Source organism: Myxine glutinosa, chromosome 1 (genome assembly GCF_964187855.1).
Source record: "Myxine glutinosa chromosome 1, kmMyxGlut1.1, whole genome shotgun sequence".
Lineage (NCBI taxonomy): Eukaryota > Metazoa > Chordata > Myxini > Myxiniformes > Myxinidae > Myxine > Myxine glutinosa.
In genome coordinates this window covers 73,441,687-73,458,722 of record NC_136261.1, presented here as the reverse complement: position 1 = coordinate 73,458,722, position 17,036 = coordinate 73,441,687, and the positions used below count along the sequence as shown (strand labels likewise).

Sequence of the window (17,036 nt, the reverse complement as noted above, 5' to 3'; positions counted from 1 at the left end):
AGTTAGTTACCTTTATATCCCTGTGCACAATGTTCTGGTAGTGCATGAACTCAACAGCATCAGCCATCTGGGGAGAGGAGGAGATTAAATATTCAAACATGGACACAGATTGTGGTTGTTAAGATTTTACAATTTTGAGTGCAATTCTTTCTGTCCTATTTCAAACCACATCATAAACATCACACCGAGGCTGAAACCAACTTCAGCTCACCTGCTTCATGGGACACCACAACTCTCTTTCTGTAAGTTTCCTCAGAAGAAGAATTTGGGAAGTGAGTGAACCTGCACACATCAGACAGCAACATACAAGGGAAACGCAATGAGATTCTTCATTTTTAAGAAACCAATAGAGGAAAAGTTGTTTTGTTTTTGAAGATTTGAATGTTTCATTGTTAAAATAAACACAAAATGAGAAAGATAAAAATTTGTATGCAAAATAAAAGGTCAGGGAAGAAAGAGCAAGGTGACTGAGGGCCATAGTTGGACACAATTAGGGGAAAGAAAGAACAAGAAAAGTGCAGGATGATAGGGAGAGAGAGATAGAGGGGGGGGAGGAGTAAACACAGGACAATGGAAGTGAAGGGCAGAATGAAAAGAGGGTTCAAGGGAAAAAAAATATCGAGGAAAGGATGTAGGGTGACATGAGATGGTGGTGCACCACATGCATTAAGACTTCGAGGGGAGAATGTGAATGAATAGTTTCCGGAGGACAGTTGCAGAAATGTGAGAAAAGAGGAATAAAAAGTGGAGGTGTGTGGAAAGTGTGCACTTTGAGTTTAACCAGGAAGGGGTGTAGTGAAGGAAAGGGAGACTTATCAGTCTCTTCCAAGACACTCTGCCTTTTGACAGGCCGCATAAATGAGATGAGCCACCCCATCTGCCATGTTGAGAATTGGCAATGTGTTTCAGCCTCATCACGTGATATGACAATAATTTTGAGAGCTTCTTATTTCACAGAAACCAAATCAGTTTATGATGCTGCCATCTCATTACCTCAATGAGAGGTAGCCCAATCACGAACAGGTCTCCTGGATCCTGTGGAATACAAAGCTCTCAAAAGGTCTTCATTGGACAACAGACAGCATGTAGACTATGAGTTTAAGGAATTATTTGGAATGATGGAATCTGCAGCTCAGTTTGGAAGACAGCTTTGATGTGTGATCCACGTCATGGCTGATGGTGAAGCCTATAAAGTCAAGAAACCGAACCACTTCCTGTGTTTGACCAGGAAAAAAGATCAGTTGGTTGTTTTTTTACAATCGTGCCGGAGTGACAGAGTGAAACTGAGATTTGTCAGAACTGAAAGAGATGGTCCAACAATCAGGATATCAAAATTCATGTTTACTAATTATTAACTTATTTAGCTACTCAGGTGAAAGTGGACTTGATGGACAGTGGATTTTCAGCAAAATGACGTCAGGAACCTCACCTCCTCCCACATACTCCAAAACGGAGGCGCAACGATTATCCATACGGATTCCCCAGTGGTAGATAATCTGGACTGAAGGGAAACAAGATAGTGGAGCATAAGTTAATATGGATTAAGAATCTTACCCAAAGTCAAATACCTTTGAACAACATGATCAACATGCACATTTTTTGTGATGTCAAGTAGTCAACAGGTGAGCCTCAACATAATCCCTTCACCATCACCATTCATGATCTTGTATGTAAACATTTATCTGGGTAGTGTGTGTACAAATCGCAATTCGTATCGAGTAGACTTAAGTTGAGGCAAACAACTGATCAGAATTCTTCCGAGAACATGACATTTGGCGAACACACAACTCAGATGCGGTTGGCTCAGTATATTTGATTTACAGTGTGTTGGAATCTCATTCTTGATTACACAAAAGCAAATGAACGTGAAACGCAAAGAGCTGATAAGAGGATCCGGTTTCCGGCAGCAGCTTCTCATCTTCTCTTCGCTTGTTTGGCTTCATGAAGCCTGGTGTTGGCTTCACTGTTAATGTTTCTGGCTGAAGATCTTCTGGTGTTGAATTTGAGCCCATATTGCACCCCTGAAATACCACCAGGTTGGTTTACTCAGCCCGTTATCTTTTAGACGTCGCAAAATGAGAACTGGCCTACTGGTAATTGATCAACGTGTGGCCCTGAATGGGTTTCGCGCTTATTTATCTTACGGGCCCCGCTGAACTCTACTGAACTCGAACCCGGCTCCCAGAGCCTACCTGCAGCCTCACTTGGCCGACAGACTACCAGTGGCAGAGTGCTCAACCAACCATACTCACGAACAGGCCACACGCCCAGCCATTCCACATACTAATGCACCCATCCAAGCAGTACTCTGCTACTTTCCGCACCACAGATGTCAATATCCACCAAATTTACCTACTCCCTCTGCCTACTTTTAACCTACTCTCCCCGGGTATTCGTGAAGGGATCCATCCTTCCCCCATCCATTCCTTCGCACCATGCACTCCACACTCCACACCATTTATTCCACACACCTGTTTCCATACCAACATGCTCTCCACCTGCACACCATGCAAGCCAATGCACTCAATACACAATTACACACATCCACAATACACTTTCTACACACACACACACACACACACACACACACACACACACACACACACACACACACACACACACACACACACACACACACACACACACACACACACACACACACACACACACACACACATTGCCTCTCAATACCTCATTTCATCCTCAACTTAAAGCTCATACACACAGCATCATTTAGCTAACTATTTCCCTTCTAATACTGGAGCTTCCCCATCATCCCATTAAACTATGCACATCCCTCGTCGTTATCATCCAACTACTCTACTCTACGTCCCCACTACAGGAACAATGTCACTACTTAAATCTCGAGACACCTATGGTCATTTTCTAGATTCTATCAATTATCCTAACCCTCCCTGGCTAGGATTTCACCGCCATACCCCATAAACCGATAGCTCCTTTGCCCAAAAAAAAATAATGGATGTGAGGGATGGTAGAGCTACCTTCCTTCTACATCACTATCGCCATTACTACCACTATTCGTTCACTATCTTGAGCCTCTCGTGCGGGAATGCATTTCCACAGCTTGGCTTCGAAAAGCCGGCTATCCGTGAGGATGGTCTGGCTCCTGTTGGTTGGGTCCGTCCGGAATTTTAGACTCTGGGGAGGAGGCATACTCGGTCCGAGATTCCATGGTCCGTCTCGGCACGGAGCCCTGCGGTCTCCGGCCCGATGACCCAACCTCACCCGGTCGGAACACCGCCCCCACCAGGGGGCGAAGGTCTGACCTGGCCCTTCTCCCCCGGAATCGCGCCATTCGCCGCTACGACGCGGCACCGACAATACAGGGCGGGACCCGGCACGAATCGTGCACGGCGCTCCGTGCAGGAGCGACGCGGCAACGATCCCCGCCGGCCCCCGCAGCACACAAAGAACACCACGCCCCGAGAGCTCGCGTCGGCTACACGTCAGCCTAACCGCTGCCCCGGTCAGCGTCGATGCTCCACTCGCATGCTCACACCACACGTTCCTCTTCTCACTGGCAAAATGCGGCGCTCCAACGCCTCTCATACAACCCATACACTCCATCAATTCCACCACCGCACTCGTTCGTGCATACCCTTCCGTTCCACACTTCGTTAACACACATCCCCACGCACACCCTGGCGCTCTCACACTACTCGCACACCCCGTTACATCCTGTAACAATCATGGGTGTGCACTCCTTTGCTGCACACCCACCCACGGGTGGGCAATCCCCCGCTGCACACCCAATCATGCGCTCTGATGTGCATTCCCGCACACTCTCTACAACCAACTCAGGTGTGCATTCTCGCACACGCTCCTCATCCATCTCATACTCCGTGTCACACTCACTCCCACTTTCACACTCTGTCGTGCACTCACCCTCACTTCCACACTCGCGCTCCGGCGCCGTTCGCACACGCACGCCATTTCCACTCACACAGCGCACCACGGACTTTCCACAAACGCCCGGGTTACACTGGGATCCCAAGCGCGTGAAAAAAACTTTTCGCGCCAAACACTCTCCCGCAAAATCTTTTTGTGCCATATACTACCCTACTCACCTTGGCGCTTCCTCTTCTTCGCTCCTGCACCACCTGCAAACTTTCCACTTGGTTATGCAGCACGACATCATGATGTGAATCCAAACTTTGCGCGCATTCCATCCTTTCCTTCAACGAGTGCTTTTCTAAGCCCGCCGTCTCTTCCAACCCCAATTTCCACTATTGCTTCGATTCCCTTTTCTTTATTCAGCTCGACGACCGCTGGCGCTAATAATATAAAATCTTTTAATTCGGCGGTCATCGGCTTCTCCAACCCCCGGGTCGCGATTTCTATCCTGGTCCACCTGGCTGTGCTTTGCTCCTCCTTGCTTTTCCCGTGCTCCTCAAGCCGCGCTACCCTGTCGCATACCGTTGTACCCTTCCTGCTCAACTCGCGGTCTCTGTCTCTCCCAATCTGTTTTATCTCATACGTGGCTTTGTCCCTCGCTAACCCCTCATTTATTTCCCGGGCTTTGCCATTTACGTCCTCCAATTGACCCTCAAATTTATTCTCTAATCCCCGCAATATGACTTCCCATCTCATTTCTCAACCCTCCAATTTGGTTTTCCATCTCATTTCTCAACCCTCCAATTTGGTTTCCCATCTCATTTCAGAACCCTCCAATTTGGTTTCCCAATTGCTCAATTTGGTTTCCCAACCCCATTTGCATGGCTGCCTGCAGCTGCGCAATGAGGTCCTGGATATTCATCTCTCCCACTTGCGCAGCGGGCGCGGCTCTCGTCGCCATGTGCGAGGCGCCGCCATTTTGTGCGCCTGCAATCCCCACTACGCCACCTTCTTCAATTCCCTCTTCCATTACTCCCACTTCTTCCCTGGGGTCCTGGGTTGACTCTAACCCTCCTCTACCCCCTCATTTCCCCCCACCGGCATCCGATCGCCTTGGTTATCCATGGCACGATTTAATTTGGATGTTGTAATAAAATTTCGGCCGCTCGAAAATTTGACCAAATTTTTCCACAGATAAGAAAATTTGGTTCAGGTCCAAATCCCACTCCTGACACCAATTGTTGCGGATCTCGGGCGTCGGCTCTCCCCTTATCAAGGGGGGGTTAATCCCCTTGTCCTTTTAGCTGGCCGTCCCAAGTCCTGGAAGTTATAACGTCCTTCCGGCGCGGCATTAGGTAGGGTTTGCTAGGCCTAGGGGTTCGCTGCTACCTAAGTACTAACGCCAGCCGGAAACGAGGGAATAACTCCCGCTCGAACCACGGATGTGATGGAAAATGCCGAGCGGATAGCAATCCGCGATCCGAGCTATTAACAAAGTGACTAAACCCGATTGTAGCGGTTCCTAATCGTGCCACAGGTACTCAATGGACAAAGGACGAATGCGATCGGATAAGAGAGCACACCAGAAAGTAGGCAGAACAAAGATAGGTTTATTAATTATTTACAAAGGAAAGAGGAAACGAAAGAATGTACAAGATAGGAAGAGGAAGAAGCAGGACACAGGGCAGTCTTAACCTAGGACCCCAGACAAACATACACACTCACACGGGGATTGTAGCTGGTGGATGGTCAGGTAGAGGGTCCGGTGATGGGGTCCAGGCTCCAGTCGGCTCCGGTCCAGCGGCGAAACCCAGCAGGCAGCTCCGCGTATATTGGACACGACCGGACAGTTATTGCAATGGGGGAAAGCTGGGATGCTGCGTAGGTAATATTTGTACGTAATATCTCCGTATCAGTTCTGTAAGCACGCCTCCGACCAAGCTCTTGTGCACCGCGCGTTCTCCCGAGAAGTCCCGTTACAATGCGCGAATCGTTCCAGTTCTCGCAATCACGACAGTCCTCTGCGCAGTCCCGTTGTAATGCACGCTGCCGACCAAGTCCGTCAAAGGGCTTTTCGCTCGCCTTTTTGTAACTCTCCGCGCGATCACTCCGCGAGCCAAAAAGCCATGCCTGTCGGTGATGGTCCCTCAGCCCTGGTTGGCTGGTGCGGGCTTACAGGCCACGCCTTTGATGACTGGATGACGTGGCCACACCTTCTTCTTGCCGTTCCGCCCCCTTTCTCGGGCCTAATCGCGTGTCTTATGGCGTCGTTTGAGCGAGCTTCAGCTCAAGGCAGCGAACGCTGCTAACAAAGGCGCGTAATGGCGCTGCTTGGAGAGGGGGGAGGTCGCAAAATGGACGAAATGAAATGGGCCTACTTCTTATTTGATTGACAACGCAGAGTCGACTATTGGGAACACGGCCTTATCTAAACACATAATAATGAAATAACTGAAAGTCCTATGGTGTCCTACGTGTTGCTGTGGCCTACCTATGGATGCTACCTTTAACCTTTAATGATGAGAATTATTTACAAGTATTTACACAGGTGTGGGTTCTAAAACCGCAACAATATATATATATTATATATGTATGTATGTATGTATGTATGTATGTATGTATGTATGTATGTATGTATGTATATATATATATATATATATATATACATATATATATATATATATATATATATATATATATATATATATATATATATATATATATATATAAATATATATATATAAATATATATATATATATATATATATATATATATATATATATATATATATATATATATATATATGTATAATTATATATATATATATATATATATATATATATGTATAATTATATATATATATATATATGTATATATATATATAATGTGTATGTATTTCTTAGGCTAGGGTGCCGGCTTAGGATCCTAGGATCCTGGGTTCGAATCCCGGTCGATCGCTGAATTAACGCCAGGGGGGTTGACTCAGCCTGTCATCCTTCCGAGGTCGGCTAATTGAGTACCAGTTCACTGGTAATTCCCCGTTTGTCGTTATAGGCGGCAAAAAGGGTTGGCGTCAGGAAGGACATCCGGCCGTAAAACATTGCTTCAAAAAGGGGACCAAAAAACAACAACAACCACGGTTCCCGAAAAAGGCCAACCCCCGCTTTGCGGGGGAAAATGGCCTCTAAAGGTGGTTATTGAAGGAGCTCGGGCTCCCACGTCGATCGGAAGAATGGACAAAAAGCTGGAATTCGTCCGAGTTGCTTTATTCAAACAAAACACTCAGGTACTCTGAAAAGCCCGTTTATCGGGCAGCAATATATATACACACATTATCCCGGAGCATTTGCCCAGGAAAGGCGAGAGGGGGCGTGGCCGAGCGTCCTGGCTGGGGCCTGGCAAGTTGAGGGCGAGCCTGCCCGGGCGTCCTGGACGAGCCCGGCATGGTGATCGCTCCGCGTCCTTGATAGGTGCAAGGCGATTGTGAAAACCCAGCGGTAGCCGCTACACACGTCCCCCCAGAATCGACTTGCACCGGCAGGGTCAATTTGAGGGGGTCCTGATGACCCGGCCGAAGCGACCCCTGGCGGGTGGTGGGGGGGGGCTGGTGTGGTGGTGGGCGGTCGAGTGGGGGGCACCGTGGACGGGGGGCGGCCTCGCCATGGCGTAAGGGCCACCCGTGGTGGTTGGTCGACGTCCACGTGCGCCGGCTTGAGGCGGTCCACCGCAATCCGGTCCGACCTGCCGCCGATGTCGATGACGAACGACTTGTCGTCCCGTCGCAGGACCCGGAAGGTCCCGTCGTACGGCGGCCGGAGTGGCCCCCGATGTGCGTCGTGACGCACAAAAACATACTCCGCTGTGCAAAGTGCTGGGGGGACGTAGGACTGGGGGTCACCGTGGTGGGATGTTGGCACGGGGGCAAACCGTCGGGCGGCCTCCTGGAGGTCCGAGCGCTGGTGAGCTGCGGACCAGGGACTGGTAGCGTCGGGCACGAATTCGCCCGGGACGCGTAGCGCTTGGCCGTAGACAAGCTCGGCGGTGGATGCCTGGAGGTCCTCCTTGGGGGCCGTGCGGAGGCCCAAAAGGACCCACGGCAGCCGGTCGGCCCAACCGCCGTCTTGAAGGCCGGCCATGAGCGCGGCCTTCATGGAGCGGTGGAATCGCTCGCACAACCCGTTTGCTTGGGGGTGGTAGGCCGTAGTACGGTGGAGCTTGACCCCAAGGTTGCGGGCGACCGCGCCCCACAGCTCGGAGGTGAACTGTGGTCCGCGGTCTGACGAGATGTCCGCCGGTGCGCCGAAGCGGGCGACCCAGGTGGCGATGAAAGCCTGCGCCACGTCGGCGGTGGTGGTGGAGACGAGGGGAACGGCCTCCGGCCACCTGGTGGTCCTGTCCACCATGGTGAGCAGGTGTGTGAACCCCCGTGACGGGGGGGGGGGGGGGGCCACCAGATCCACGTTGACGTGGTCGAAACGTCGTTCGGGCACGGTGAAAGGTGCCAGCGGGGCCTGGGTGTGTCGGTGGACCTTGGCCCGTTGGCAGGCTGTGCAGGTGCTGGTCCAATCGCGGACGTCCCGACGAAGGCCGTGCCAGACGAATCGCGCCGACACCAGCTTCTGGGAAGCTTTCCGGCCCGGGTGGGAAAGGCCGTGGAGGGAGGCGAAGATGCGGCGTTGCCAGGTGACGGGCACGATGGGGCGAGGCTGGCCTTGGGAGACGTCGCAGAGCAGGACAGTGTCCACGAAGGGGATGTTGGCCAGGCGGAGGCCCGTGTCCGCCGCCCGGAGGGCTTGCACCGTGGTGTCCGTGGTTTGGTCCGCCGCCATAAGCGCGAAGTCCACGCCCAGGTGGACCGCGTTCGCGCTGGCCCGGGAAAGACAGTCGGCCATGGCGTTGTTTTTGCCGGCGACGTGCCGGATGTCCGTGGTAAACTCCGACACGGCGGAGAGGTGGCGCTGTTGGCGGGCCGACCACGGCTCCGTGACCTTGGCCATTGCGTAAACCAACGGCTTGTGGTCGACGAACGCCGTGAAAGGTCGGCCCTCCAGGAGGTGGCGGAAATGGCGGACGGCCAGGTGTAGACCGAGGAGCTCACGGTCAAACGTGCTGTATTTGAGCTCGTTCGGCCGGAGCTGCCGGCTGAAAAAAGCGAGTGGCTGCCAAACCCCGTTCACCCATTGCTCATGTACGGCGCCCACCGCGTAGTCGGAGGCATCCGTGGTGAGGGCGATGGGAGCATTGAGCACCAGGTGAGCGAGCAGTGTTGCGTCGGCGAGGGCCCGCTTTGAGCTTTGGAAGGCCGCGTCCATTGCTGCGGACCAGGCGATGTCGTGCTTGGCCGGCTTGCCCCGGAGGGCTTCGTAGAGGGGCCGTATGAGTTGAGCAGCGCGGGGCACGAAGCGGTGATAAAAATTCACCATTCCCAGGAATTCCTGCAGGGCCTTTATGGTGCGGGGACGCGGGAACGTGGTGATGGCCTCGACCTTGGTTGGCAGCGGCACGGCCCTGTTCTTGGTGATGTGGTGGCCCAAAAAATCAATGGCCGTCGTGCCGAAGTGGCATTTGGCCGGGTTGACGATGAGGCCGTGCTCGCTGAGGCGCCCGAACAGTGTTCGGACGTGCTCGGCCCGGGAAGTGCTGGCGACGAGGATGTCGTCCAGGTAAACGAAAAGGAACGGCAGGTCACGCAGCACGCCGTCCATCAAGCGCTGGAACGCCTGAGCCGCGTTCTTGAGACCAAACGGCATCTGTAAGAATTCGAATAAGCCGAACGGCGTGATGACTGCCGTTTTAGGGATGTCGGCCGCCCTGACAGGTACCTGGTGATATCCCCGTATGAGATCAATTTTCGAAAAAATGACCCGTCCCGCCAGACGGGCGGAGAAGTCTTGGATGTGCGGGATCGGATACCTGTCGGGGGTGGTAGCGTCGTTAAGGTGGCGGTAGTCGCCACATGGGCGCCAGCCGCCCCCTGGCTTTGGGACGATGTGTAGTGGCGAAGCCCACGCGCTATCGGAGCGCCGCACGATGCCGAGGTGTTCTAAAGCGTCGAACTCGGCTTTGGCCACGGCGAGCTTGGCTGGGTCGAGGCGGCGGGCTCTGGCGTAGACCGGCGGGCCCGTGGTTGGTATGTGGTGCTCGATCCCATGCCGTACTGCGACGGCCGAAAACGTCGGCCTCGTGAGGGCCGGGAACTCCGTGAGCAGGCGAGCAAACTCGTTCGCCGCCGGGAGGGCGCATGCCAGCTCGGTCGGCGCGGAGCTGCTCAATGTGCATACCAGAGAGCTGAAGGTTTCGGCGTTGATTAAACGACGCCGTTGGACGTCCACCAACAGTCCGTGTGCGCAGAGGAAGTCGGCGCCTAGCAGAGCCATGGGCACGTTTACGGTTACAAACGTCCAAGCAAAGCGTTGGCCGCCGAAGCAGAGGGTGACGTTGCGCGGGCCGAAGGTGCGGATGGCCGATCCGTTGGCCGCAACCAAGGAGGGGCCACAAACCGCGGACTGCCTGTCCTGGTCAGAGGCGGGTATGACGCTCAGTTGGGTGCCGGTGTCGCACAGGAAGCGCTGTCCGGACGCTTTATCCGTGATGAACAGTAAGTTGCCCGTGTGGCCGGCGCTCATGGCTGGTAATGAACGCCGGCCCGGCCGTTTCCCGGCCTGCCGAAGGTGCACGGGGGTCGGCATGTCCGGGCCTTCTGTCCGAACCTGGCATGATAGTAACACCACGCTTGGTCAGGTGGAGGCCCCGGTCGTCGTGCTGGAGGTGGTTGGCTCGGTGTAGCGGCTGCCAATTGCGTCGGCAGTTCGGTCGTCGACCGTGCCGGGTGCTCGGGCGCCATGGGTGTTGCGTCGGACGGCGGTGGGCCCCAGGTCGCTGCTGTGATGCGCTGGCCTGCGGCGGAGATCTTGTCGGCTTCCCTGGCAAGGGCACGGGGATCCGTGATCGTCGTGCTTGACAGGGCGAGGCGTACCGGGCTAGGCAGCTGACGGAGGAACAGCTCCCGGAACAGGAATGCCGGAGAGTGCTCGCCGAGCAGCGAAAGCATGTAGTCCATTCGCTCGGAAGGGCGCGTGTCGCCGAGCTCGGGCAGGTCGAGCAGGCGCCGTGCGCGTTCCGCCGATGGGAGGGCGAACGCGTCGAGGAGGAGCTTTTTAATCGTGCCGTATTTGTCAGCGGCTGGCGGGCTCTCGAGGAGGCTCAGGGCGCGGGCCGCGGTGGCTGAACCGAGCGCTGCTACCACATGGTGGAAGCGGGTGTCGTCGGCCGTGATGCCTCGCAAGGCGAACAGGGAGTCCGCCTGTGCGAACCAAACCGCCGCGTGAGCCTCCCAGAAAGTAGGCAGTTTAAGGGCCACTGCCGTGTCCATGTCAGTAGGTCACCAATGAAGGAGCTCGGGCTCCCACGTCGATCGGAAGAATGGACGCGACAAAAAGCTGGAATCCGTCCGAGTTGCTTTATTCAAACAAAACACTCAGGTACTCTGAAAAGCCCGTTTATCGGGCAGCAATATATATTGTTGCGGATATGAGGACTGTATTTTTTTATTGTGTGCTTTATTATTATTATTGTTTATTCTGCGCCTCCTGCCTCCGGAGTTGTGTTAAGATAAAAAGGGTGTCTCGGTAGTTATTCCATAAACACCACATTGCAGGACACGATAAAACTCTTGTTCAGTAGCTTATATCTTATTATGTGTTTTAGGGTAAGGCCTTGTCTTCCATTAGAATGACACTCCATTGCACCGAGTGAAATAAGAGTAGATTCCCTTGATTCCCATTCCCAAAAACCTCCATTTCCCCTTTCGTCATTGCCAGGCCTCAATTGCCATTGCCAATTACCTCCCCTCCAATTGCCGCCATTGACCACGAGGCAGGGTCGGAGAAGAAGGGCGTGTCTCCACCTCGTCATAGAGGGGAGGAGTGAGCCAGCCCCGAACAACCAACCGAGCACGAGGGGTTTGGTTTGAGAGGGCGGAGGAAGAGCGATCGGGGAGGTTCGCAAAGGTTCAAGGGTGGGGCTATATATAACCCATGAGAGACGCCCCCAAGAGAGATGCGCTTTTACTGAGACAAGGAGATGAGTCTGAAAAGAGAGGTCCATGACAAGAGCTGAGTTGGTCGTCAGGGGTGGTCAGTGGTTGCGTTGAGTGGTTGCGTTGAGTTGTTGGTGGAGAAAGAGTGGTTGGACAAAAGAAAGAGAGAGGAGAGAACCCGTCACGCCACACCCCCCACCAGCGCGTCGGCTCCGACCGTGATCCGACCCGTGATCCGACCCGTGATCCCGCGCACACGACAGGATCGGCGGCATCAGCGGCCGTCGAGGTCCAGCCCGACGTCCCGTGCGGGATCAAGCTCCAGCCAGCTCCGTGCCGTCCTCCCCCTCCAGCCACACACCTCCTTCCAGCCAATCCACTCTGCAATTCCCTGTGTGAGTCGTCTTTGTTTGTTCTGTCCTGGGTAGTAACTAAGTCTGTATAAGCTAGTAATTTTCACTGTGTCACCTGCGTCTCATGTCCCCTGGAAATAATCGTGACTGCTCTTTTTGCTTATGTGTGTAAATAGTAATAAATCCCGTTACTCTTCTGTACGTCTGCTTCCTCTTTGCATTCGGTCGCTTTAGAGTTTTCCAGATTGAGTAGCTGTGGCGCGATACGGCCAACGTTGGGTGAATCGGGTTTAGTGGGGAACAACTGTTCGGCCGCGGTTATACCTTCGCTCGGTAAAATAACATCTAATCCGCGGACCGTAACAAATTGGTGTCGGGGAGTGAGATACGAGGCCCGAAGCGCGCTTAACGCGCTCAAAATTACGAGCTGCTGAAACTTTGTGTTTTAAAGCAAAACCCGAATTTTGAAATCGCGCCATGGCTGGTCAAGGCGACGGGATGCCGGTGGGAGAGATAAGCGGGGTGGAATCGACCCAGGACCTCGGGGAAATGTATGTGGAGGAAAGGGAGGAGGAGAACATAGGCAATGTGGTTGAGGGGGTATCAGGCGCACAAAATGGCGCTCTCGCGCACGAGGTTACGGGCGCGCAAAATGGCGCCTCGCACATGGCCACGGCGCCCGCGACCGTAGCAGCGCCGCTGGTGGATTCGAACCTTTTTTTCCTGCAAATGGGGGCCTATATGGACAAAATGAGGGACGAAGCGAGGGCTGATCGTGAAAAAATGGAAAACAAAATGTTGGGGGTAATGAGGGACGAAGCGAGGGCTCAGAGTGAGCGATTGGAAGCCAAAATGGGTGAGCAAATAAGGAACGAAGCGAGGGCTCAGAGTGAGCAAATGGGGGCAATGAGGGACGAATTGGGGGGCAAAATGGGCAAAATGGGGGGCAAAATGGGAGAAATGGGGGAACAGCTAGAAGCTAAATTTGAGGGGTTAGACAACGGGATAAAAGAGGTAAAGAATGGGTTAACGGGGGTGGAAAATAGAATGGCTGCCCATGAGAATCAGTTAGAGGGGGTGAAAAATGGGTTAATGGGGTTAGAAAATAGGATGGAAGACAAATTGCGGGAAATAGGGGAGCAATCCGCCCGGGAAATCGAACAGATGGGGAACCAGATAGAGGAGGTGAAAATCGGGTTAGAAAGTAAATTGGATGCTCAGAGGGATGAATTGGGACAGATGAGGGTGGCATCTACAAAAGAGATGGAGGGAATAAAAGAGGAGATACGACGAGGTGTAAGTGAGGAGGTCTCGGGGGTACGCAAGGAGGTAAAGCGAGGTGAAAAGCGTGTAGAGAAAGAGGTGAGAAATGGGACGGCAAAGTTACAAGGGGGCATAGAGGACCTGACGGAGGAGGTGGAACAGCTGACGGTGGGACAGACGGGGTTAGTGGAGCAGGTTCAAAGGAACACTGCGGTACTAGGAAGGTTAAAAGCGACACAAAATGACATTAAAAATGACTTAATAGCGACACAGAGGCAATGTCAGATGGTACGTGAGGGACTGACAACGAGGTTGGACGAGGTGACAGAGATAATGGAGACGAAGGACCGGCAGGTGAGGACGCACATAGAGACGGTCAAGATAGCCTTAGAGGACGAACTTGAGGAGACGCACCGGGAAATAAAAGAGGTGAAGCAAAAATTAGAGGAAGTGTAAGAAGAGGTGAGTGAAATTAAGAAGGAACGGACAGAAACTAAGAGAGAAATACAGGAGGAGGTGATGGAATATGTACAAGGTCGCTGCTCAACTCAATGGTGTGCTCACTAACCAAATAAAGAGTTTGCAGGTGGCGAAGGAGGTGCAGAGACGAGGTGCCAAGGTGAGTGGCGATATATTCAGAAATGTACATGATGTGAGGGGAGCTTCAGTCGGCTTGGGAGTTGATTTGGATCCGGGTGTTCGTGAGAGGCCGTTGGTGAAGTGTGCGACAGGTACGGTGTGCGAAGGAGGTGTGCGAGAATGTCCGACTCTGGGGTGTGTGAGGAAAAAGTGCGCGCCAAGGAGTGAGTGTGCTGTCGAGAGTGAGTCGGTCGTAGCGCGTGTGCGAGCGAGCACATGGAAGCGCGGTGTGATGAGTGTTACGGAGGAAGTAACGAGAGAGTGTGCGCAAGAGGATGCGCGAGAAAGGTGTGTAACGGACAGGTGCATGGGGAAAGAGTGCGCTGTCAAGAGTAAGGGAGAATGCACGCCGGTGGTGAGTGTTACAGAGGGTGTAACGGGAGAGTGTGCGCAAGAGTGTGCGCGAGGAAGGTGTGTAACGGACGGGTGCATGAGGAAAGAGTGCGCTGTCGAGAGTAAGGGTGAGTGCGCTGTCCAGAGTGGAGGTGAGAGTAGTAAGAGTGACATGGAGCGTGAGTTGGTTGTGACAGGTGAGAGAGGATGTACACCTGGAATGGAAGGATGCACACCTGGAATGGTAGAGCGTGTGTGGGAATGCACACTTGAGTTGGTAGTGAGGCACATGGTTGGGTGTGCGAGTGAGAGCACACCTGTGATTGTCACAGAGGAGGTGACCGAGGAGGGGGCGCGAAGAGGTGTGTTGGTGAGGTGTGCGAACGACGAATGTGTGCCAAGGTGTTCGGTGGTCAGGTGTGCGACCAAGTCTGTGAGCGGAATGAGTGTACCTGGGTGTGTAAGAGAAGGTGCAATGACGAGGAGCATGGGAACAGCTGGATGTATGAGCAAGGAACGGGCTGCTGGGTGTAAGCATGCAGGTGAGGCATCGACGGTAACCGGGTTAGAGGTTAGAGCGACTTATAGCCGAATCGGGCCCTCGGTGCGTGCCGGGTTTCGCGTGCCGCGAGGACCAGCGGGGATCCGAACCACGGCGGGTTCGAAAGGACCGCCGTACAGGATCCACGCTGGGCCGCGCTTGGAACGGCCACGTCCGTGCTCCGCTAGGCGGAACGGGCAGCCCGATAGGAAGGGTCGTCATGGCGACCCCTTTTTGTTGAAGCGTTCCGGCAGGTCGAGATCGGGACATTGGATGGCTCCGTACCGAGGTGGTGCATGGGATCTCGGCCCGGGTAAGCCCCCATCCCTGCACCGAATGCGGGACGTATCCAGCCGCTGGCACAAAACAACCCGCATTCATTGCTCGGCTTTACGAAGCCGAGCTCTGGAAGTGAATTGGCGCACCGAGAGGCACTAGTAAGTAGACTGTGATGATGAGGATAGTGGTCTGGACCTGAAATTAGAAAAAACAAAATTTGATGATTGGCAAAGGATTGGCAAGAGTGATGATTGGCAATGGTACAGTGATTGGCAGATGATTGGCAAATTTTTGATTTGTTGAAATTGGACGAGCAAAATTTATAGTAAGAGATGCCCCATGTGATGGGATGGCCAATCCACCATCCCTCACAGCAGGGGCGGCAAAGGAGCACTAGTTATGGGGTTTATGGCAGTGAAAACTAGCCCGGGTGGGTTAGGATATATCGTGTGTAGGGATCTAGAGAAATGACCTTAGGTAACGTTAAGGTTTAGTTAGTGACTGATACCTGTAGTGGGGACGCAGGTAGATTAGAGTGGATGATAATGACGTGGGAGCGCAATAGTTTAAAGGGGCGACTGGGAAGCACAAGTTTCAGAGGGGAGTAGTTCGATGAGATGATGCCGAGTGTTGGAGATGTATAGAAGTGTATTGTGAAAAGTGTGTAAGGAACAGGTGTGATTGCACAGGTGTGCAACTGAACAGGTGTATGGAACAGTGTATGAGTGAGTGATAGTGATGTGAGTTGTATTGACCAAATGGTCCAGGAAGAGAAGGAGGGTGCAGGTGGCACCAGGTGTGATTGCACAGGTGTGCAACAACAGGTGTATGGAGAATGGTTGTGTGGATTACATGGAGTGTGGAATACATGGAGTATTGGAATAAATGGAGTATTGGAATGGATGGTCGTGGAGTGAGTATGGTGGAAACTATGGAGTGGAGTGGATGGTGCGAAGGTGTGAATGGGGGAAGAGTGGACCCCCATCACGAATACCCGGGGCGGGTTGTGTAAGTGTTAGGTAGAGGGTATAGGTAAATTGTGGTTGGATATTGGCATCTGTGGTGCGGGTGGAAGAATGATGTTTGGATGGGTGCATTAGTGTTGTGGAAATGGCTGGGCGTGTAGTCTGTTAGTGTGTGTAGTTGGTTTGGGCACTCCACCACTGTGAGGATGTCGGCCAGGTGAGGCCGCAGGTGGGCTCTGGGAGCCGGTAGTTGTGGATGGGGCCCGAGGATCCGGAGGACGGACCCGGGTAGCCCAGTGCCAGAGGGCACCAAGGGGTGACAGAGCCAGGAGGGGCCTTCCCCAGTTAGTTCGGTTAGGGTGAGGAGCTAGGTAAGCTCGGGTGGCAACTGCAGTGGTGGAGGTGTGCAGGTGGGTCGACCTGCTGGGAGAGCGACACGTCACAGCCCAGAAATTGTGCAAGGGCACCGGGAGATGAATCGGGGGAGTGAGACCCCAAATTGAGAAGCACCACAGTTTGGTCAATGGGAATTGGTTTTTAGAACCCATAGTGTAAGTTGGCCAATGGATTGGCAGGGAAAGACCCCGGGTAGTGTAAAGTGTGTTAAAGTCATTTAGAGGATAGTTAGGATTAGGAAGTCTCCTCACACCATCTACATGCACTCACCTGAGATGACGTACCTCCACACCATGCCATGTTTTGATTATTTTTTATTGTGCAGATGTTTGGAATGTGAGACGCATCATGACGTGGGTGTGACATTGTGCTT

At 53.1% G+C, this 17,036-nt stretch overlaps 1 protein-coding gene across 1 annotated transcript in view; it reads right to left on the bottom strand.

Moving 5' to 3' along the window:
* Positions 1-1,364: 1,364 nt before the first annotated feature.
* LOC137433507 (uncharacterized) overlaps positions 1,365-17,036 on the bottom strand; it is a 76,328-nt gene continuing 60,656 nt past the window's right edge. Inside the window, exon 13 of the mRNA XM_078771636.1 lies at positions 1,365-1,501. Coding sequence (XP_078627762.1) covers positions 1,365-1,501 — 137 coding nt within the window. The remainder of the gene's footprint in view (positions 1,502-17,036) is intronic.